Here is a 22,704-nt window from a genome sequence, read left to right on the forward strand (position 1 = left end):
GCTGAATTGAGGAAATCTAAGTGAGGCGACTATCTAAGAAGCAATGGATGAATGTCACCAAGATATCAGGAAGTCTCGTTAATGTCATCATAGACTTGTATGGGCACTAGTTGAATCACTGGTTTCTTTTCCTGTAAGTTTGGATGCTTACCACCCGTAACTAAAGAAGACTGACTGTGATACAAAAGCGATTGTGCTGAAGGCTTCAAATGGGAAATTGTACAGCTAACAAAAACAGGTATAGCAAGAGTAATTACCAATGACAGAAGAAACTGCTTTGAATGTGTTATTTTAACAGAATGTAATCATAACATTATTCTCTGCTAGGACTTCTTGCAAGCGTCACAAGCAGTCATAGATTGTGGAAGATCAGAACTCCAAACTGACGAAGCTATTTTGACACACACTCATTACAGTGATTGCTCTAAGTGGTTGTTTGCCATAAAAGATGTTGTTAACTTACTGAAATCAGTGACAGAAGCTCTAGCTGTCAGTACAGATGCTTAGTTAACCTATGTATATAGATTGCAAAAAGCTACACTGGCTCACAAAAGAAATCTGCATGTCATCGTCGATCATAAGTATTGTAAGCGGTCAAGGAGAGCTTTGGATCACCTATTGTCAAGAGCAGCTACAACTCAGACAGCTGAACCAGTCCAGGAAGGGCAGGTTAATACAGTTGTTGAAGAACTGTACTCTAATATCAGCACAGACAACATGGGGGCAGCTACTATCAAATTGCCAATAGGATTGAGCTTGACCTGGGAACAACATCAGGGAGTGCTAGCTGTTCTGCAACAATATTCAAATGCTTTCAGATGCAGAATGGAGAAAAGACAGATCAACTTGATTATCATTCACCATAGGCTGTACTCATGTAGAGAGTTGTGAACTGGACAATGGATAATCTGGCAGGAACTGGAGGAGATCACTGAACATTCAGAGAGTCCTCGATCTGCTCCTGTAGTCCTTGTAAAGAAGGGGGATGGCACGTGTTTTTTGTGCTCTGACTACAAGTGACTGAACTTAATGACAAAAAAGGATGTCTATCCATTGCTGTGCATTGATGACAACCTTGATTACTTGAGAGGAGCAAAGTATTTCTCAATGAGGAACATGCAGACAGGCTACTGGTAAATCTGGACTGATGAGGCTGACTGGGAAAAGACTGCCTACACAACTCCTGACAGTGTGTATGAGTTCAAGGATATGCTGTTTGGACTACGTAATGCTCCAGCCACATTCGACAATGCTTCTGTGCTTAAAAGAGATGACATGTCTTTGCTATATGTGTGACATAATCTTTTTTTTAAAAAGATATTTGAAAGACATCGAAGCTACCTGAAAACTGTGTTGAAGTGTGTTGAGGCAGCAGGCTTCTGTCTGAATCCAAAGAAGTGCCTTTTTGCCACTTCAGAAATAAAAATCTAGAGGCACATGGGGAATAGTAATGGAGCTCACCCTGATCGAGAGAGAATAAGAGCAGTCATAGATTTTCAGATTCGTTTATATACTTGTAATGTGAGAAATTTCATCAGAAGTGCTATCTGTTGTACATAAAGGAATTCTGTACCAAGGCACATAACTTGCAAGAACTACTGGTGGTGAGATACCAAATTTTCCTGGGGTTAGATGCAAGAAAGAGATTTTGCTTGTGCTTGATGATGTGCTAACATTTTCTCCCATCCTAGCTTTGAATGACAGAACTTCATACCTATTCTATGGGACAGATTCAGTTCAAGTACAAATGATGGAAGGTGCCAAGGTGACAGCTTATGGTTCCAGACTACTCTCCAAGTCTGAGGTGAACTATTCCACAACTGAGAAACAATGCATTGCAGTTGTTTGGGTCCTGTTTCATTGGAAAACCATTCAAGTGGCAGGCCACCATTTTTTATGTGGGATGACTAGCCTGAAAGATATATTTCATCAACTGACGAGTCGGGCACCGAGGCTTCGGGAATTCATGTCAGTTTGACACAAAAATGGATGCAAACATAAGGATACTGACTGGCTTTCGAGAAATCCTGTGGTGGGACACAGCAGTCTGAATGAAATCTCAGTCATCATTGCATTAAATGACATTGCTGCTGAAGAGAGGGAAGATCCAGCCTTGCTATAACCACAGAAGCCTGAAGAATGAGGAACCAACCAAAGGAGAATTCCAATTAATAAAAAGAGAATCGTATAACAGCAGGGTGGCCACAAACCGAGAAAACTGGGAATATTGGGAATTATCAAGGAATTGCATGCAAACGGGAAATACCATGAAAATATCAGGGAATTTCACAATGTACCTGGGAATTTTTTTCCAACTACCCAATGTCTTTGCTTTTTTTAAATTACCACAGACCTTTGTGCCTGCATGATCTTCACCATATAGCATGGCATCTTTGGACTGCAGCTGGAAGCTTACTGCACTTTATTGTTTGAGATAATATTGCAGTTGTTGAGACCTGTATTCGTGCTTGTTGTTCTGTAGTATAAACTATGGAAACTTTGAGTTGTGGAATGTATTATGTATATTTAGCAGTGTTCTCCAACTAATACAGGTACAGTACTTTATTTTTTATGTACAATATACTGGTTCAATAATCAAAATCTGAGTACATGCTCTACTTTTCCCTATTGGCATGAGGCTTCTTGACTGTATAGACCCACTAGTTTAGTTTCATATTCTGTATTACAAATAAGTACTGCTTCTGAGAAAGACTATATAGTACACTTTCAAAAATCATTGTTACTGCCATCTGTCATTTGTTCCATTGTTTATATTGTTGAATAAAATTTAAAATTATTATTTTTTTTTTTTAATTTCAGACAATCGCATTTAGCATGAGAGCACACTTTCGGAGTTATTGATAGAGTGACCCAAATTTGGGGTTTTGGATAGAATAAAATAGAAACAGTTCTGAGAGGGCAAAATGCAAGCTTTCGCAATGTGACATTTCTTTCAAGTAATTTGGGTATAACAGTTGTCAAAAGTTATGCTAAAGGATTAAAATATATTAGCAAAGTTAAAATCTACAAATATACAACTCCTCTTCAAAGCTTTGTAACTCGTGTACAACATATTAGCACTGATGCAATTAAAACATGATTCTTCAGAAAAATTGACCATTTCTTATCCAGTCATATGTGAATAAAATGAACCACAAATTCAGAAAGCACAAAATACTGTCAGCTCCTTTCTTCTCAGAGAAGGAGTAAGCCATGCAGAAATACTTTGATGTATTCAGACACTGATTACTGACAAGTCAGTGCTCTCAGCAAGAAGTGACGCACAATTATTTAAAAAAAAATGTTCAGCAATAGTGCAATAGCGAGAAGAATCGAACTGCAGCAAACTAAAATTTTGTACTCAATTCTTAATTATATACTATGTACAAAACTTTTTTTTCTGTCATTGTTCCAAAATCTTATATTTATATCCATTTGAGTTTGACAGATTTCATTGAGTGATTCATTAAAATTCTATAACAAAACGATTCCCTCAGTCTATATGACAGAGCAGTCCCATAATGAATTGAGTACACAATTTTAGTTGGCTGCAAAAAAAAAAAAGGTGTTACAAAAAGGTACGACCAAACTTTCAGGAAACATTCCTCACACACAAAGAAAGAAAATATGTTATGTGGACATGTGTCCGGAAACGCTTGCTTTCCATGTTAGAGCTCATTTTATTACTTCTCTTCAAATCACATTAATCGTGGAATGGAAACATACAGCAACAGAACGTACCAGCATGACTTCAAACACTTTGTTACAGGAAATGTTCAAAATGTCCTCCGTTAGCAAGGATACATGCATCCACCCTCCCTCGCATGGAATCCCTGATGCGCTGATGCAGCCCTGGAGAATGGCGTATTGTATCACAGCCTTCCACAATACGAGCACGAAGAGTCTCTACATTTGGTACCGGTGTTGTATAGACAAGCGCTTTCAAATTCCCCCATAAATGAAAGTCAAGAGGGTTGAGGTCAGGAGAGCATGGAGGCCATGGAATTGTTCCGCCTCTACCAATCCATCAGTCACCGAATCTGTTGTTGAGAAGTGTACGAACACTTCAACTGAAATGTGCAGGAGCTCCATCGTGCATGAACCACATGTTGTGTTGCACTTGTAAAGGCACATGTTCTAGCAGCACAGGTAGAGTATCCTAGAGTATCCCGTATGAAATCATGATAACATGCTCCATTGAGTGTAGATGGAAGAACATGGGGCTCAGTCAAGACATCACCAACAATGCCTGCCCAAACATTCACAGAAAATCTGTGTTGATGACGTGATTGCACAATTGCATGCGGATTCTCGTCAGCCCACACATGTTGATTGTGAAAATTTACAATTTGATCACGTTGAAATGAAGCCTCATCCGTAAAGAGAACATTTGCACTGAAATGAGGATTGACCCATTATTGGATGAACCATTCGCAGAAGTGTACCCGTGGAGGCCAATCAGCTGATGATAGTGCCTGCACACGCTGTACATGGTACGGAAACAACTGGTTCTCCCGTAGCACTCTCCATACAGTGACGTGGTCAACATTACCTTGTACAGCACCAACTTCTCTGATGCTGACATTAGGGTTATCGTCAACTGCATGAAGAATTGCCTCGTCCATTGCAGGTGTCCTCGTCGTTCTAGGTCTTCCCCAGTCGCGTGTCATAGGCTGGAATTTTCCGTGCTCCCTAAGATGCCGATCAATTGCTTCGAACGTCTTCCTGTCGGGACACCTTCGTTCTGGAAATCTGTCTCCATAGAAACGTAACGCACCACGGCTATTGCCCCGTGCTAATCCATACATCAAATGGGCATCTGCCAACTCTGCATTTGTAAACATTGCACTGACTACAAAACCACGTTCGTGATGAACACTAACCTGTTGATGCTACGTACTGATGTGCTTGATGCTAGTACTGTAGAGCAATGAGTCACATGTCAACACAAGCACCAAAGTCAACATTACCTTCCTTCAATTGGGCCAACTGGTGGTGAATCGAGGAAGTACAGTACATACTGATGAAACTAAAATGAGCTCTAACATGGAAATTAAGCATTCCTGGACACATGTCCACATACCATCTTTTCTTTATTTGTGTGTGAGGAATGTTTCCTGAAAGTTTGGCCGTACCTTTTTGTAACACCATATATATATATATATATATATATATATATATATATATATATATATATATATATATATATGGGAAACATTCCACGTGGAAAAAATATATCTAAAAAGAAAGATGATGAGACTTACCAAACAAAAGCGCTGGCAGGTCGATAGACACACAAACAAACACACAAAATTCTAGCTTTCGCAACCAACGGTTGCCTCGTCAGAAAAGAGAGAAGGAGAGGGAAAGACGAAAGGATTTGGGTTTTAAGGGAGAGGGTAAGGTTCCCTTAAAACCCAAATCCTTTCGTCTTTCCCTCTCCTTCCCTCTTTCCTGACGAGGCAACCGTTGGTTGCGAAAGCTAGAATTTTGTGTGTCTATCGACCTGCCAGCGCTTTTGTTTGGTAAGTCATATATATATATATATAAAGAAAGATGATGAGACTTACCAAACAAAAGCGCTGGCAGGTCGATAGACACACAAACAAACACAAACATACACACAAAATTCTAGCTTTCGCAACCAATGGTTGCCTCGTCAGGAAAGAGGGAAGGAGAGGGAAAGACAAAAGGATTTGGGTTTTAAGGGAGAGGGTAAGGAGTCATTCCAATCCTGGGAGCGGAAAGACTTACCTTAGGGGGAAAAAAGGACAGGTATACACTCGCACACACACACATATCCATCCGCATATACACAGACACAAGCAGACATTTGTAAAGGCAAAGAGTTTGGGCAGAGATGTCAGTCGGGGCGGAAGTACAGAGGCAAAGATGATGTTGAAAGACAGGTGAGGTATGAGCGGCGGCAAATTGAAATTAGAAATTAGCGGAGATTGAGGCCTGGCGGATAGCGAGAAGAGTGGATATGCTGAAGGGCAAGTTCCCATTTCCGGAGTTCTGACAGGTTGGTGTTAGTGCACGGCCAGCACATCTTGGCACAGTGTTACACTATCCGGGTTATCTGGATACTTCCCACTGTATATAAAGATGATGAGACTTACCAAACAAAAGTGCTGGCAGGTCGATATATATATATATATATATATATATATATATATATATATATATATATATATAGAGAGAGAGAGAGAGAGAGAGAGAGAGAGAGAGAGAGAGAGGAGAGAGGAGAGAGAGAGAGGGAAATATTCCACGTGGGAAAAAAATATATAAATTTTTTCCAGCAATAGTGAGTAGAATGGAACTACAGCAAACTAAAATTGGTACTCAATTCATTATGGGACTGCTCTGTCATATAGACTGAGGGAATCATTTTGTTATAGAATTTGATGAATCACTCAATGAAATCTGTCAAACTCAAGTGGATATAAATATAAGATTTTGGAACAATGACAGAAAAAAAAGTTGTTCCAAAATATTTAATTCATTCTTACCGGAACTTGCGTTCAAAAGTACCAGGACAAACTGAACACCAGAAAAAAGAAGATACAATAATAGAATCAGAAGATTTTAAAAGAAATATATATACAAACAAAGATGATGTGACTTACCAAACGAAAGCACTGGCATGTCGATAGACACACAAACAAACACAAACATACACACAAAATTCAACCGTTGGTTGTTGCGAAAGCTTGAATTTTGTGTGTACATTTGTGTTTGTTTGTGTGTCTATCAACATGCCAGATTTTATAATATTGTTAAATTACTTATAAAATGCCAACTATGGCAGTGTACTAAAAATGAACCATTTTTGCGAGTTTTGTACCATATTTGGTTACTGACAGTTAGAAAACAATTAAACTTTAGTTGTCTTTGAAATACAAATAAAATTTCAAAATCAAAGACTTTTTGAATCTTTTCTTTGTAGCCACCCTGAAGGGGAACTATGATCCAGTGGGGTTGAAATGGTTGATCATCATCGTAGATCATATATGGCCAACTATCCTGAAGTTTTTTCTTGATGCCCCAACATCTGGTCACCTGGGATTCATGAAGACTCTTGATACAATGAGACACATGTATCACTTGTCAGGTCTCTATTGATATTTTAGACACTACTCATATGTGAGCCACTGTAAGGAATTATAGTGATGGAAGCAGGTGCTGCAGTTACCTCTGGGGCTGGTGGTACCAATTCCACATGCAGCAGCACCATGTCACCAAATTGGAATAGACCTCTTGGGGAGTTTCCCAAAGTTGACAAACAGGAATCAGTGGATAGTAGTTTGCACTGACTACCTTGCCTGCTATGCTGTCATCAAATCTGTGCTGACTGCTGAAGCTCCAGAAACTGCAGTTTCATTGTAGAAGATGTCATTTTGAAGCACGGAGTGTCCCATGTGATAATCTCTGATCATGCAAAAGATGTCCACTTGATACTAGTATCAGAGGGAATTTCACATTGTGACATCACTCACAGCATGACAAGTGCCTATCACTCAAAAATGAATGGTCTTACAGAACAGCTTAATAAGAGTTTGGCAAACTTGCTCTCAATGTAAACAGATGTCGAACAGTGAGAGACCGAAATACTGTACTGCCTGTCGTGATATTCACATGTAACATAGTGAAGTAGGACACTACAGTTTTCACACTTTTCTTCCTGTGCCACAGTCATGGGACTGAAATGACATTGGACATGCTGTTCCTTTTCAACCAGATGGTACTCAGGACGATTATGTGGAATTTCATCACCAGGACCAAAGAAGTAAGACAGCTGACTCATATACAGACCCTTGGTGCCCAGGAGAAAGATCGAGAGCACTATAACACAAAGACCATCCAGTGAGATGAGGTCATTTGACAAACTTCTGAATTAGCAGGTGGCTGTTTTTCCAGGAGATGGAGCAATGATGCTGGTTCTGCATGCAGTGTGGCATAACTGTTAGCATCACTGGCTGGTGCACTGCTGATCATCAGTTCAAACCAGCAATTAATTGTTATTTAGTATTTATCCTTTCTGAAAGGTTCTTGAAAGTTCTTATGTTTGTAATCTTTGTATATTCTGGAATAGTCACTGTTCATATAAATAGCAGTGTTCTCTGTCCAGGAGTCTCTGTTCTCCTCTCCTCTGAATGTACATTGGTGTTTGTAATAAATGTGCTTTCAGTACTAATTGCTGTACTTGATTGATGTTCTTGTTTTCGGATTCAGACTAGTGTCTGGTTAAGATGTGACAATATAACGAAGAATGTCATTTAATAAGAATCGAAGAATGTCATTTTATAAGGATCTTTTCACAATTCATCTGGATGAAAACAAAATTATGTTCCAGAAATATTTGAGGTGAACAGCTTGGTTTGCTCACCCTGTATTTTCAGGTATCCAGCCAACTTAACCGTGTTCCTATTAATAATAATTTGTTGACTGACCTAGTCCTCTTAATCAGGAATTGAAAGTGATAGCTTAAATGTTCTCACAGCACTAGATGAAGATATGAAAATATCAGTTAATAATAAAAGTCTATCATTTTCCGTATGGGCTGTTGGTTCTTCAATTTGATAATCAAGTTTGAATTTCTGTGTTGCATGACAAAAATCTGTGACTAAGATAAAAAGATTTTGAAGTACCTGGCATACACACTTTTCTTCTATTCTCCTGAAAATCTTCAGTGGTCTGAAAAAACATAATTTTGAACAGTTGTTATTTAAGAGATTGGTGTTATCCACATTTTACACATTATAAGCAACTTTTTGCAAACATTGTTTATCCAATTTTACATGGTGTAGGTCAAGATGGTGTAGTGTGATGCTGATTGGGTAAGTCTCAGACTACAAATCCAAAGGTTCAGCGTTAAATTCTGTTGGTCATAGGATTTTTTACTTACTACATTTTCATCTCTGCATTGCTTTGTACATCTGAAAAATGCAGAGTTGTACGTAGAGTCAGAATCAACATTAAATTTTAGTTTCCCCTATTGAATGTCTGGATAAGTTAGTTCAAAAGTTGGAGGACGATGCGAGTACTTAAACTCCAATAGGGCCATTTGTAGTAAGGCACAGTAGTATTAATATTAAGCTTTTTTCAGGAGAACAGCTTAATCATAAGTACTAGATCCGACATTTTGCTATCATGTCTTCACCTGGCACACAATGTTGCATTTAAGTGGTGTATTTGTGTGTGTCGTGTTGCTGGTAAAATTTGTTGGAAGCAGTGTAATGGTGTGGGACAGATCAATAAGATTTTGTTGTTTCATGCTGCATCTAAACATCTGCAACTCTTGACAAACAGTTCATTCTAGAGAAAATATTATTTATTATTTTTTGTTTTAAATATTCAGTACTTGTAGCTACAATTCTTGGAGCTATGACTCATTGAAGTAAATACCAGATAGCCTGTCTGGACATAAATTACTTTTATTTAAGTAATTATATACACAGCATACTGTATATGGTTATTGGTGATGAGCATTGGTTCTTCAAAGACATTAGTTCTCATATTTACATGTTTATTTTGTAAGTAGTCAAAATGATAATTCATGACATGTATTTCTTATGTTAATCGTTTTCTTTTGTCTGTTATACAAATTACCATGCACTTGTTAGATCTGTTGGTACTCCATATATTCTTTTATAGTGCTGCTTTTAGTATGTCCTATTTGCGTGGAATAATAAAAATTAGATGAACATGTAGTTTTGTATTATACTTTTTAATAATACAATCAAAAGTGTTGCAAGTGGCTTTTTATTTCTTTATAGGAAGAAAGCGATGAAAGTGCGCCAAAGTTATTTCAGACATTTGTACAGAAGTACAGCAAGAAACATGGCATTCTTCTAAATTCTGAGACATTATTTCCTCTAAGTGCTATTATGCCAAAGAAGACTGTATTGGTAAAAATTATTCCTGACACATTGGAGTACTGTATCTTAAACTCAGAATCTATGAAGAAGTGTGCTGTGAAGGTTACTGAATTCTGTGAGAGAACACCAGAGACTGAAAAAGATGATGAAAGTAAACTTTTGTCAAAAAGTAATAGAATTTTTGCTGAGTAAGTAATGCTGATAGTAATTATCACTTTTCTACTTTAGTGTGATGTTTTCTTCTTATTACTGCTATTGTTCTACAGGTGGCAGAGGGATATACTAAATGAAGGTTTAACTACGCTGGAGGTTGGATTGCATTTAGGAAGTTCATTGCCTCCAGAAATGTGGCCAAATCTGATACTACAAAACATACTTATTGTTGGTATGTAGTAATTTCAATTACACTGTTTCATTTTATGCAGGGTATTAGGTTCCACAAATGTGAAGTATTCCACATTTGCTGATGATAATTTTCTGCAATTATCAAAGATTAGACAGTGCCATATGACACAAGAAAAATAGCAGTATTCTCTGTGGGTTGTCTGAAATTGTCCAACAATAACCGGATGTTTGGGGATTTCTCCATAGTTAGAATAAAACTGTAGGTACTCTTAAGAAGAAAGTGGAGTGGACTAAAACAGAGATAAATAGAATCATAAAATGTCAAGGAAAGGTTAGACGTACATACAATTATGGGGGAGGGGAGGCTTTGGGAACATGAAATGAGGCACCAACTATTACCATAGTGGTGTGCGCATAAGAAGGTGATTTAGTAGATGCGTTCTGCACAGAAAGATAGGGGGCATCACCAAGCCTGCCTGCCTGCCTGCCTCCTCCCTCCCTCCCTCCCTCCCTCCCTCCCTCCCTCCCACACACACACACACACACACACACACACACACACACACACACACACACACACACACATACATCATGTCCATCCAGAAGTGCAGAGTTGGCCGGTGATGGCTGAAGTGATCAATATAGCAAAAATCTACTAATGTCAGTATTGCTGACCCCTGTTTTGATGATAAGTAAGATAGATTCCCTCTACATGTCAGTAAGGGCCTTGAAGTCAGCATAGTAATATGCTGAAACTGGTTGATAAATAAAATAAGGTGGAAACTAGACAGCTGAAAGGTGTTTAATTTGACATCCTCAGTAGAAAAGCCGAGTCCCGCAACCATCTCTAAAAAGATGGGCATACCGAGACTTAAAAATCACAAGTTCTTACTTAGACTGAATTTCAGTGGAATTATTATTCAGATTACTTTTTTGGCTGTTGTGGTTCCATTAGTGTTATTAGTTTTCATTAGGGTGCTGTTAATTAAAACTTTCAGTTAACTGAAGTTAGCACTACAGTTCATCATCATCATCTTGGACAGCTTCCAGCCACTGGCTGGGTCTGTCGGGAACACAAGCCTCTCCATCGTGTTCTGTCTTTCCACCATTCCCCCTCTTCCACCTTCGTCCAGTTCTCTCCTCTTCTCGTCACACATTCCTTCACTCCCTTCACCCATCTATCTCTTGGTCTTGGTCTTAAGCACTACAGTTCACCACATTCAAAAACCTGCGAGTTAACACTTATACTTGAGAAGGTGACCTATGCCATTTGAAGCTTAAAAATTTTGATTTACCAGTAATTACCTAAAACTGTTTGTCCTCCATGATAATTAAACTTGAAGTTCATAAGGAGCCCAATTTTTCCATTGCAGATTTGGCCAAAACCACTGCTAGATTCTGAACTTTAAGTACATACTTTTCTTACCTTAATTTTTCTGTACACAATGACATGCAGCATTGATTGATTAACTCACTAACTACTAATTTCATGCAATTTACTCTAATTTGCTATATGGTGCTCATTCATATAAATAAGGGGATTCACATTGTGTAAGGATAATAGTGAACATATATGTTTCTAAATTTCTAGCCAACAATATTTTCTGTAAATCAAAATCACATTAGTTCTTGTAGTTTATCAAAAACAGTAAAATCCAACTTAGCTGAATTTTAAAGCATTAAATAATTTTGTAAAATAAGTTTGGTCGTACACCAGTCTTACAAATGTGTTTGTTCTATATATGAAAATTTATGTGCTGATCACTGTGAAACTCAACAATTCTAATTTTTTGTGGCTAGGATCACGCGGCTAGGGAAATATGGACTCTATATGGCTTTGGCACAACTTAGCGGCACTTATGGTCCTGGCTAGAGTTTGGATGCATTTACAATTAGAATTTCTTTTTATCTGTTGATTTTCCATGTTTTCTATGGAGAAAGTGTGTATTGTATACATGAGATTCACCAAATGTTACCACAGTGACTAATTATGATCATGTATAATGAAATTAAAGTGATAATTGAATATTGACATTATTGAAGAACATTGTTTTAGCTGTGGAACTGTAAATTTGCATAAAAGAATAGCTCATGAAACAATGCTTACATTCAGTCTACTGCTAAAATTGCACTGATATTGAGACATGTTTTGGAAAGGATTTGTGTCAAGGAGCATAACAGACTATAATTGTCAACTTTATTGCAATTAACCAAAAAACCTTAAGTTCAGCTACACCTCAAGCATTCATGAGTAAATCGAGCAAATAAACTCATAGTACTTGTTGAACTTGATAATATGAACTGCAGTGAGTGGAAAGAGAAAGGAAGCATAACATATTGTGGTAAGCAGAAATGAGCATTATTTGAATAAATTTCTTTCGAGATAGTTATTTGAGTAAGTGGATCATTCAGACAAATTTATTTGTGAATAAATTGTTTGTGACTTAAATAATGAATAATGTTGAATGCCACTATATTTTCTTTGTTTACTTCTTGTAGTAGATTGTATGGCTAGTGTTTCTACCCTTGGCTCAGTGCAGTTTCTGTTTGACAAATAACTTATTAATGGTTTGTACAGCAACCTGCTTCACTGGGTCACTGGGTAAAGTTCCACACTACACAACTAAATGTTTGGGGTTGAATCCCCCATTGGTCCTACAATTTTCTCTGTTACTTATTGCATCTTTCACCTGTAACAAATGACAAAAATGCCAAATCGAGTTGTACCATGTTTACGTCCACCTCCAACTCGCTGTGTAAATCAGTTCAAAAGTCTGAGAAAGTCAAGAGTACATGACATTGCCTATGGTTAAATCAGCATAAGTTGATTGCTGACAGTTGCAAGGGAATGGATGTGGCAGCTTTGCGCATCTTCAATGCTGACATGTCCCTGTTCAACTCTCCCTGCACCTGCCAGTATGGTGTTGTCAAACACCCTGTCTAGAGTTGCCCTCAAATATGCACAGACCAAAATTTTTCCAACACTCCCAATTTTTTTAAAAAATCATTCCAGGAGAGACACTGGGTTTGGGCTCATAAAAGAAACAATATTGCAGCACCCTGGTAATTTTTTTATCAATAAAGTGTCAAGAGACTATTGGAAGACTTTTCTGCCTTTCTACAATAACTGCAGTTGTTGCAGCAATCAGTGTCTTACCCACAATTTAAAAACAAGTAGAACACCTATATTCTATCCATGACAAAGGAAGGCTTTCAACAAACTACTGACATGTAATAGCCAAAGAAGTTACAAAGAAAGCAGGTCGTGAGTTTCAAATGATGATATGATGTAAAAAGAAGATTTTATGCAGAATGTGATTTGAGAAATGAAGCTAACATGGAACCAGAATGAATTATTTACCAAAAAATGTCAGCAGAATTGATGAACTCTCAATTTTTGCTGAAGAAGGTTGTGAGCTGAAATTAATATTTCATTATCACAGCGTTGTTGGTGTGGTCTTCAGTCCTGAGATTGGTTTGATGCAGCTCTCCCTGCTATTCTATCCTGTGCAAGCTTCTTCATCTCCCAGTACCTACTGCAACCTACATCCTTCTGAATCTGCTTAGTGTATTCATCTCTTGAACTCCCTCTACAATTTTTACCCTCCACGCTGCGCTCCAATACTAAATTGGTGATCCCTTGACGCCTCAGAACATGTCCCACCAACCGATCCCTTCTTCTAGTCAAGATGTGCCCTAAACTCCTCTTCTCCCCAATTCTGTTCAATACCTCCTCATTAGTTATGTGATCTACCCATCTAATATTCAGCATTCTTCTGTAGCACCACATTTCGAAAGCTTCTATTCTCTTCTTGTCCAAACTATTTATTGTCCATGTTTCACTTCCAACGTAGCTACACTCCATACGAATACTTTCAGAAACGACTTCCTGTCACTTAAATCTATAATCGATGTTAACAAATTTCTCTTCTTCAGAAACACTTTCCTTGCCATTGCCAGTCTACTTTTTATATCCTCTCTACTTCGGCCATCATCAGTTATTTTGCTCCCCAAATAGCAAAACTCCTTTACTACCTTAAGTATCTCATTTCCTAGTCTAATCTCTTAGCATCACCCGACTTAATTCAACTACATTCCATTATCCTTGTTTTGCTTTTGTTGATGTTCATCTTATATCCTCCTTTCAAGACACTATCCATTTCGTTCAACTGCTCTTCCAAGTCCTTTGCTGTCTCTGACAGAATTACAATGTCTTCAGCGAACCTCAAAGTTTTTATTTCTTCTCCATGGATTTTAATACCTACTCCGAATTTTTCTTTTGTTTCCTTTACTGCTTGCTCAATATACAGATTGAATAGCATCGGGGAGAGGCTACAACCCTGTCTCACTCCTTTCCCAACCACTGCTTCCCTTTCATGTCCCTCGACTCTTATAACTACCATCTGGTTTCTGTACAGATTGTAAATAGCCTTTCATTCCCTGTATTTTACCCCTGCCACCTTCAGAATTTGAAAGAGAGTATTCCAGTCAACATTGTCAAAAGCTTTCTCTAAGTTTATAAATGCTAGAAACATAGGTTTGCCTTTCCTTAAGATAAGTTATACGGTCAGTATTGCCTCATGTGTTCCAATATTTCTTTGGAATCCAAACTGATCTTCCCCAAGGTTGGTTTCTACCAGTTTTTCCATTCGTTTGTAAAGAATTTGTGTTAGTATTTTCCAGCTGTGACTTATTAAACTGATGGTTCGGTAATTTTCACATCTGTCACCACCTGCTTTCTTTGGGATTGGAATTATTATATTCTTCTTGAAGTTTGAGGGTATTTTGCCTGTCTCATACATCTTGCTCACCAGATGGTAGAGTTTTGTCAGGGCTGGCTCTCCCAAGGCTATCAGTAGTTCTAATGGAATGTTGTCTACTCCTAGGGCCTTGTTTTTACTTCTATCGTTCAGTGCTCTGTCAAATTCTTCACACAATATCATATCTCCCATTTCATCTTCAGCTACATCCTATTCCATTTCCATAATATTGTCCTCAAGAACATCGCCCTTGTATAGACCCTCTGTATACTCCTTCCAACTTTCTGCTTTGCCTTCTTTGCTTAGAACTGGGTTTCCATCTGAGCTCTTGATATTCAAACAAGTGGTTCTCCTTTCTCCAAAGGTCTCTCTAACTTTCTTGTAGGCAGTATCTATCTTACCCCTAGTGAGATAATTCTCTACATCCTTACATTTGCCTTCTAGCCATCCCTGCTTAGCCATTTTGCAATTCCTGTCAATCTAATTTTTGAGATGTTTGTATTCCATTTTGCCTGCTTCATTTACTGTATTTTTATGTTTTCTCCTTTCATCAATTAAATAGATTGAATAGCATCGGGGAGAGGCTACAACCCTGTCTCACTCCCTTCCCAACCACTGCTTCCCTTTCGTGTCCCTCGACTCTTATAACTACCATCTGGTTTCTGTACAGATTGTAAATAGCCTTTCACTCCCTGTATTTTACCCCTGCCACCTTCAGAATTTGAAAGAGAGTATTCCAGTCAACATTGTCAAAAGCTTTCTCTAAGTTTATAAATGCTAGAAACATAGGTTTGCCTTTCCTTAAGATAAGTTATACGGTCAGTATTGCCTCATGTGTTCCAATATTTCTTTGGAATCCAAACTGATCTTCCCCAAGGTCGGCTTCTACCAGTTTTTCCATTCGTTTGTAAAGAATTTGCGTTAGTATTTTCCAGCTGTGACTTATTAAACTGATGGTTCGGTAATTTTCACATCTGTCACCACCTGCTTTCTTTGGGATTGGAATTATTATATTCTTCTTGAAGTCTGAGGGTATTTTGCCTGTCTCATACATCTTGCTCACCAGATGGTAGAGTTTTGTCAGGGCTGGCTCTCCCAAGGCTATCAGTAGTTCTAATGGAATGTTGTCTACTCCTAGGGCCTTGTTTTTACTTCTATCGTTCAGTGCTCTGTCAAATTCTTCACACAATATCATATCTCCCATTTCATCTTCAGCTACATCCTATTCCATTTCCATAATATTGTCCTCAAGAACATCGCCCTTGTATAGACCCTCTGTATACTCCTTCCACCTTTCTGCTTTGCCTTCTTTGCTTAGAACTGGGTTTCCATCTGAGCTCTTGATATTCAAACAAGTGGTTCTCCTTTCTCCAAAGGTCTCTCTAACTTTCTTGTAGGCAGTATCTATCTTACCCCTAGTGAGATAATTCTCTACATCCTTACATTTGCCCTCTAGCCATCCCTGCTTAGCCATTTTGCAATTCCTGTCAATCTAATTTTTGAGATGTTTGTATTCCATTTTGCCTGCTTCATTTACTGTATTTTTATGTTTTCTCCTTTCATCAATTAAATTCAGTATTTCTTCTGTTACCCAAGGATTTCCACTTGCCCTCATCTTTTTACCTACTTGCTCCTCTGCTGCCTTCACCACTTCATCCCACAAAGCTACCCAATCTTCTTCTATTGTATTTCTTTCCCCTGTTCCTGTCAGTTGTTCCCTTATGCTCTCCCTGAAACTCTGTACAACCTCTGGGCTTAGTCACAATATAAACGTGAATTCAGGAGATGTCACACACCAATGGCTTATCCTTTTTGCATGTATCTAATGTATTTCTTTACCATCACAAAGGCAAGTCTTCGAAAATCAAATAAAGTTTCTGATGTAATGTTTGGAAAAAAAAAGTTGTTTTTAAAACAAATTCAAAAGAAACAGAAAATGTATCCATTGGATGAAGAATTGGGCAATAAACAGCATTGGATTTAAAATTTATCTATTGTTCATAATACTTTTTATTCACAGTTGATGAAGCTTTTTTATTTGTGTGAGTGAGTAATGTTTTGAATAATATTTGTTATTGGCAAATAATGAATAATAATTTATATCTGTATCCATATTTTCACTTGCATTAATTTTGCCCAACTCTGGTGTTAAGTGAAGCACATTGTGCATGCACACTCTGCAAACTTCCAGCCTGTGTGCAAGTGAATTCAAGTGCATGAATTCCACATCACTGTTAACAAGCACCTGTACCAGCCTCCTTGCACATGTGCAAGTGCTCACACGTCTGTCATTAACATCGGTAATCTTTGACAACTTCTGTGGATATTTGCAAAGTGTATTCACACTCTGTCCAACACACTGCAGGTGCTTGGGGGGCAAGTGGATAGGCCACGTGTTTGCATGTCTTTAGCACCATTCCTCCCCTAAGACACAGTAGTACTGAGTCATGAGGTATTGTTGCTGGGAAATTATGACATCATTGTCTCAAAGTCCTGATCTTTTCAAAGTGTCAGGGGTACTGCAGTCCTTTCTGTGCCAAGGCTGTGTAGCAACCTTGCCTTTCAGGATACCCAGGTGATGACTTTTGCAGTGTCAGCATAGTCAGAATATGGCTTCTTGTGCAAAAGCACATACCCCCTACCCCTGAGGTTTCTTGCGACACTCTGCTATGATTTTTTTCTGCTAAGTCAATCATGGGACTCTTCTGGTAGGCTAAGTCTGCAGTCCAACAGAACTTAAATCTGAAGGGGGAGGGGGGGGGGGGGTGGCAGCTGACCTTCCCAGCATATGAAGTTGTCGTGTTGCTGGTACATGTCCTCCAGGTGATAGCTGTGTGGTTTGGCATTATCATTCATCTCATGGAATTCATGTTCGCCCAATAATTATCTTCTCACATCATTCCACAACCGCAATACCAGATCAGATACGTATAGCGTCTTGGCTGTACCTTTACATAACACAAAATCTTTCTCTGTGTCATTCTCCATCTGAGCCATATGACTATGGAACGCGCTCCCCTGTGATCTGCGTCTTGTCCAGAACCACTTAACATTCAAGAGGCAGCTCAAAACTTACATATTAGGGATGGTATAGCCACCACTGTTGTGCCCCTCTCATCTCTTTCTTTCTCCTCTCCATCATAGCTTCGAATTTTACCATTCTATTTCTCTTCCTCTAACCTAGCTACCTCTTCTATATCTCTTTCACCCCATTCTATCGTCTTATGTCTCTGCTCAATGTGAATAACTCACAAGCTGCAAGAACATAATGAGAAAATTCCCAACTAGCAATAGGACTGACATTCATAAAAGAAAAATATGTTTACTTTCATATACATAGTCATTACTATTATTATTATTAATTGTTATAATTTTTTATTGTTATAATTATCCGTGTGTAATCTCTATAACACGTGGTATGTCCATAATGTTCTGTACAAACTGAAATTCGTTCAATCTGAGTATGCCTGGTTGGTGTAAGAGAGGGCCTGAAGGCCCTAATCTTGCCAGATAAAATAAATGCATAAATAAATATATACCATGAGAAAATGCATATAACAATGTGGTATGTTTTACCAAAAACAACATTGCCAGCTGCCCTTCCTCAACTACTGGCAGGTGAGGTGTGTAATGTGTGTCAAGGGATACATCATATTACAGTATGTTGAGAATTGCATTGCAAACTGGTGAGTGAGGAGATTCAGAGGCAAGACACTGGACTTGCATTCAGGACGATGGCAGTTCAGTTCTATTTTTGGCCAAACAGATTTAGGGTTTTTGTGGTTTTCCAAAAATCACCTAAGGGAATATCAGAATGGTTCTCTTGAAAAAGAGTACAGCCAATTTCCCTCTCAGTCCCTCCCCATTCCAACCTTTCCTCCATCTCTAATGATCTCTTCATCAAGATAACATTGAACTTTAATACTGTCCCTATGCTCTCCAAGCTGAACTGTGATATTCTGGGAACAGGGCAACACCCCAATATTCCTGGATCCACTCGTGGTAGGCAAGGCACGATATTCTCCTGCCCATGCTGTGCTTTTGTTTAAGGGGATTTCATTGATGATGTTGACAAGCATCCAGAGGAATTTCAAGAACCTGTTAATGCATAGTTTAATGGTGATTGTGTAACTTACGGACTGGCATGAGGTTTCCAGCCTGGTCAGGTCCTATGTTGGGTGACTGTATTTAATAAGTTAGGGCAGAATGATGTTACTAGTGCTCATCTGTAGTTTATCATTAACCTTGCCCATACTGCTGTTGAATGTTACCTCCCTACTGGAAATTTCTCATAAAAAGACACTATAGGTGGCACACATCTCTTTTTTTCACTTTGTTCTGACTGACCAACCTCTAATCCATCCATGATCTGTCTGTGTATAATGTCATCCAGATGTGTTTCTTCTACCATCCTACTTCAGTGGCACATAGAACAACTATATCCAACAAGTGTGCCCATGCCGACTGTTGTAGGAACACCAAGCAGTTCAAGATAGACATGCCATATTTGTCACGTGTGTCCCACTACCATTCAGTAATCCAGTTTCCCAAAATATTATTTATCTATGGATATGAGCTAGCAATCAAAGAATTTTATGCAAAATGAGGTAGTAGTTGCTTTTAGGAAGAATAGTACTTTATCTTCAGGTCTTCCCAATGAGTGTGTATTTGCACATTTAACTTATTCTTTCACATTTTCAGGTAAAAGTGGTTCTGGACGAAGCACCATTGCGAAGATGCTGTGCAATGAAGTAAAGGAATCACCATATTATATTCATGTTGTGGAACTTTACTGCAAGCATTTGAGAGGTTGGTGAACAGCATGCAAGAATTATTTTCTATATTCTTTTGTTCGAAAGCATACGTGGATCTCAATAATTTCTCTGTGGATTTCATTCTGTTGTTTATTTTGCTGTCAAATGTTACACAAGATGTGTCTTCTATCATGGAATGAGTGTTATTTCTGTGTATCTTTGATGCATCAATACATTTTTAAAGCTTATCCCTATTGTGAATGAAAAATTTCTTGAAATTAATTAATGTAATAAATGGGAAATTGTGGCCAGATAATACATCAATGTACAGCAGTGGGCCAGTATGTACACTTTTTCATTAATTATTCTACACTGGTAATTGTTGCATGAGTAACTGTATATGTATATTTGAGCTCATAAAACTGTATGAAAATATTTGACATAGATTGGAAGGGTGGTCATGGAGGAGGGTAGGAGGGGTGGATCCATGGCAGGCAGTTCTACTGTCATAACTGAGATATGTGGTATGTATGCTATAGGTACTAATTTATTTCCAAGGCATTTGTTGTGACAATCATGATTTGAGGTGGAAGTAGAGTTTACACGATGGAGATGTTTTATGGGATATAACAGTAGACCTTTGAATTTCATTGGGTCTACTGTTTTGTATGAAAAATAATCTACAGCTTCAAAAACTGGGTGTGTGAGACATTCAGTTTGAATTTGGCATGTCATATGTTGCACAAATTATAAGAACTGTTGAACCAGGCAGTAAAAAACACTTTTTACATGTGACTAAAGCAACCAACAAAATAAGCTGTCAACAAACACTGCCTCACCTGTGAACATGGAATGAAATGTAAAAATACAAGCATTGAGTTGCAGACAACGAATTTCTGGAGCAGTGCAATAAAAGAGACAACTGAGATTAGAGTTGTAGATAATTTAATCAAAAATGACAGTGGCTTTAGCTTAAGTAATATGGATTCCTGCACTCATTTTACTTCAGTTACATCAGACAACATTGTTGTGTTATTAGGTAAATGCTTATTAAGTGACTTCTTAGTGAAGGGTTTTGCCTTGTGACATTTTTCGCACTTAAACATGTTTATGTTTTGGTACAGCCTTGCTCTTGGATTTAAATGTGTTTATTGTCCTGTTCCATTTGTCAACAAATTGCTAGGGTGGTGAGTACCATTCACAGTCTGGTTAGAGTCCAAACAATGAGTGATGAAATCTGCATTCAACACTTGTGAAGATATTGTGTAGAGAGAAAATCACAACCCAACAACAAACCCAAAAACTTGCAAACCAAAACGGAAAACTTTGCTGAGGTTTCAGAAATGTCCATTTTAGTGCTAGCTGAGGCTGGGAGGGAGAGTCAGCAAGGGGACAGGAAAGGAGTACGGTATGTGTGAACTCACCCTGGGGTGTGGGGTGAAGTGGGGATGAATCAGATGGAGGAATAGTTTTTTGGAGGGTGGAGGAGTTGGAGGATGGAGTAGATGAACAGAGAGAGAATGTAGAGAGGAGAGTCTGAGTATAGAGCAGATGAAAGGTGAGAGGGAGGGGGTGAAGGAGCAAGGCAGGAGGTGGTGTGGGACAGGGGCTAGTGGAGCTGAAGCCAGAAAGCTTCTGGTACCGAAGGTTGTATTGTATTGACAATACCCATCTTTATAATTCAGAGAAGGTGGCGTTGGAGGGAAAGTGAAATCCACATGGCACTGTTGTGAAGAAGCCATTGATATCAAGCTTCCTATGCTTAGCAGCATGTTCCACCACTGGTAGTCAAATCTGTTCTTAGTTACAGTTTGACAATGGCCAGCCTGTTGATAGTCGTGGCCATATAAAAGGTACTAGAGTTGATATAAAGACATCGGCAGAAGAAAGTAAAGAAAGTTATTGAAATGTTTGGTAATTTTGTGACATTATCTATGTTCAGTGGTTTTATTTGTCTTTTAGATTTTTTTAGTTTTTTGTCAAAAATGCAAGGAATTGAACATCTTTTTGCTCCTTTGGCAACTTAACAGTTTCCGTAAAGAGAAGCTTGACACAAATGGTGATGAAAAATGAAACAGTGCAAATTATATTCAGAGTGAAACTGAAAAAAAAGGTGAAAGCTTCTGTAAATGTTCCAAGTACCAGTAGTCATAGATTTACCTATCATTTCGATTGTAGTAAAAATAATTGATCACAGTAAAAAAAATAAGTACTTTAAAAATAGGCTTGAGTACTGTAGCAAATTCAGATAGTAATATTGTGAAAGCTGTTTGCTAGACTAATTTTTAGCCTTTTCTACTTAACCTGATTTTTTCATTTACAGTTGTTTTTATTCCTGGAAAATCTTTTTTATTTAGATTTGGAAAGCATCTGAAATGTAGCATTTAAAGGCCTAAATCAGGATTCTAATTTTTAAAATTTTCCCTCCTCCTTATTTGCCATGTGATTACTGAAAGTTGCTTCTCGAGGTTGGCAGCTGTGGTAGTACCTTGTCTGTGAAGGCACTGGTAGGACTTTCAGTGTACTTAGCAAGGAATATCTCAGCTGCTTGTCACTGTGGATGCCCCAAGTGCGGGTGGTCAGACCATAAGAGAGAGACTTTTTAGGGTGTAAAGAATGACAGTTATCAAAGCTTAGGTTCTATTGATAATTGGTGGGTTTGATATGGATGAATGTTCTTATGGAGGTATTGTAGAGGAGGAGATTCACAGCCAAGAAGGTGAAACATAGGGTTGAGGAAGACTGGGTGAAGCTCACATGGAAGAGAAGGTGTTGAAACAGTGGAGGATGAGGACTGAGTATCTTGGCTCTGAGTCCAGATCACGGAGATATCATGAGAGAACCTAGACCAGAAAAGGGGTTTAGATGTTATGTGGCTTGGAAGATTTCTTCTGCATGGCTCATAAACAGGTTGGCATATGAGGGTGTCACTCAGTTCTCAGTGCCTTTCAGTGAATTTGTTTC

General features: G+C 38.3%; 1 protein-coding gene across 3 annotated transcripts in view; it reads left to right on the forward strand.

The window, feature by feature from the left end:
* Positions 1-22,704, forward strand: part of LOC126162044 (peroxisome biogenesis factor 1) — a 371,455-nt gene that overhangs the window by 78,342 nt on the left and 270,409 nt on the right. For all 3 annotated transcript variants that reach the window (XM_049918280.1, XM_049918281.1, XM_049918282.1), the window contains 3 exons: positions 9,780-10,069; positions 10,148-10,266; positions 19,688-19,795. In XM_049918280.1, the coding sequence (XP_049774237.1) occupies positions 9,780-10,069; positions 10,148-10,266; positions 19,688-19,795 (517 nt within the window). The remainder of the gene's footprint in view (positions 1-9,779; positions 10,070-10,147; positions 10,267-19,687; positions 19,796-22,704) is intronic.

This window comes from Schistocerca cancellata, chromosome 2 (assembly GCF_023864275.1).
Source record: "Schistocerca cancellata isolate TAMUIC-IGC-003103 chromosome 2, iqSchCanc2.1, whole genome shotgun sequence".
Taxonomy (NCBI): Eukaryota; Metazoa; Arthropoda; class Insecta; order Orthoptera; family Acrididae; genus Schistocerca; species Schistocerca cancellata.